At 43.9% G+C, this 1,784-nt stretch overlaps 1 protein-coding gene across 1 annotated transcript; it reads right to left on the bottom strand.

Annotated features, from left to right (window-relative positions):
- Positions 1-553: 553 nt before the first annotated feature.
- On the bottom strand, positions 554-1,507 carry LOC308352061 (olfactory receptor-like protein OLF3; the record flags this gene model as incomplete). Its single annotated transcript, XM_080818110.1, has 1 exon — positions 554-1,507. One exon carries the CDS (start codon positions 1,505-1,507, stop codon positions 554-556), a length of 954 nt encoding a protein of 317 aa, XP_080674236.1.
- Positions 1,508-1,784: the final 277 nt, after the last annotated feature.

The raw sequence follows: 1,784 nt of genomic DNA, 5'->3' as shown, positions 1-1,784 counted from the left end.
CAGACAAGATGCTATGTGCACAGTTAGTGGTCCAGCACAAAGATATCTTAACAGTGTCCATAACATTTCTCTCAGAACAGTGACTCACACAGTTACTGGATGTGGCTTCATACATCACACATTATTTTAAGTGAGTCTAAAATATGAAAATGTTTTAGTTCCCAATGGAAACACAATTACCTTATACAAAATTTGGATGAATAAGAATGAGTGGTCCAAAATAGGTCCACAAATAGGTCCATGATTACAATGTGACAAATCAAAACAGTATGTTTTTTCTTCTCATTATCCTCAGGCCATGTGAATGGAGACAGAGAGAGTGTGGCAAGTTCTATTACAGCTGTGCTCAACTCCACTGAACATGCTGCTTTGAAATAAAAATATACCCACACCCCACACACCAACCCAACCTCCAGCCTCCTATCCATCATCACTAGCACATGGGTCACCATCTCCTTCCTGGTTGCCATGGCAATGCAGATGATGACTGCCATATGTGAGTCAAGTGGGAGAAAGCACAGGCAAAGTTACTCTAAGTGATGCTCAGGATTCATCAAGTTGCCAGTTTTGAAGTTATTCCAGTTAATTGACCTAGTAATTTCTGCCAGGCCCCCTTCACCTCCTTATTTCTTACACTATAAATCATGGGGTTCAGCATGGGTGTCAACACAGCATAGAAGAGAGAGATCAACTTCTCCTGAAGAACAGAGGGGCTAGAGCGGGGCTGGATATAAGTGAAAATGGCCATGCCATAGCACAGGACAACCACTGTGAGGTGAGAGGCACAAGTGTGGAAGGCTTTCTTTCTTCCCTCTGTGGACTGGATCTTTAAGATGGTGGAGATGATCTGGATGTAGGACAGGAGAACCAGGCAGAAAGGTGTCATCAGCAGAACAATGCTAGAAACCATGATTGCGATCTCATTGGAGGAGGTGTCCACACAAGCCAGTCTGACCACAGCTAGAAGTTCACAGGATATGTGATCAATATACTTGTTTGTGCACATGGGCAGCTGAAAGGTGATTACAGTCTGTATGAGAGAGTTAACAGAACCACTGACCCAGGATGTGATGGCCAACCTAATACAGAGGCCTCCATGCATGATGACTGAGTATCGCAGGGGGTCACACACAGCCACATAGCGGTCATAGGCCATCACTGCCAGTAGAACAAACTCAATCCCACCCAAGCCCAGGGAGAAAAATAACTGGGCTGCACAGCTCACAAATGGGATTGCTTTATGTGCTGCAAGAAAATGCACCAGCATCTGAGGAACAATGCTTGTGGCATAGGAGACATCAACGAGGGAGAGGTTGGTGAGAAAGAAGTACATGGGAGTGTGGAGTCGGCTGTCCAGTCTGATGAGAAGAACGATGAAGAAGTTCCCCAGCACTGTCACTAGGTATGTGATCAAGAAGAAGATGAAGAGGGAGATCTGTGTGTCCCAGTCACTGGACAGGCCAAGTAGAATAAACTCTCTCACCCAAGTCTGGTTACCCGTTCCCATTAAAAAAATCTGAAGATTAATAATCTGCAGACAAAGTCAGAAACAATTGAAATGAATGAATCAAAGAATTATAAAAATAACTTTCTATGAATACAATCAGCCAGCCTTAACCAGATGTTTCAGACCATTTACTGGCCAAGATGACAGGCTTTGTCCCAACATGTATTACATTTATTGTGCATCAGAGCCAAGCCAGCATTTTCATAAGGACATGAGGTGGTCTCAGGATAACCCATTTAAAGGCTGGGGATAAGGCAGTGCAATTTTAGGAGCTCAT

The sequence above is a fragment of the Martes martes genome, assembly GCF_963455335.1.
Source record: "Martes martes genome assembly, chromosome: 11".
NCBI classification, from domain to species: Eukaryota; Metazoa; Chordata; class Mammalia; order Carnivora; family Mustelidae; genus Martes; species Martes martes.
The sequence above is the reverse complement of the archived record's forward strand: the minus strand, read 5'-3'. Positions and strand labels throughout refer to the sequence as shown.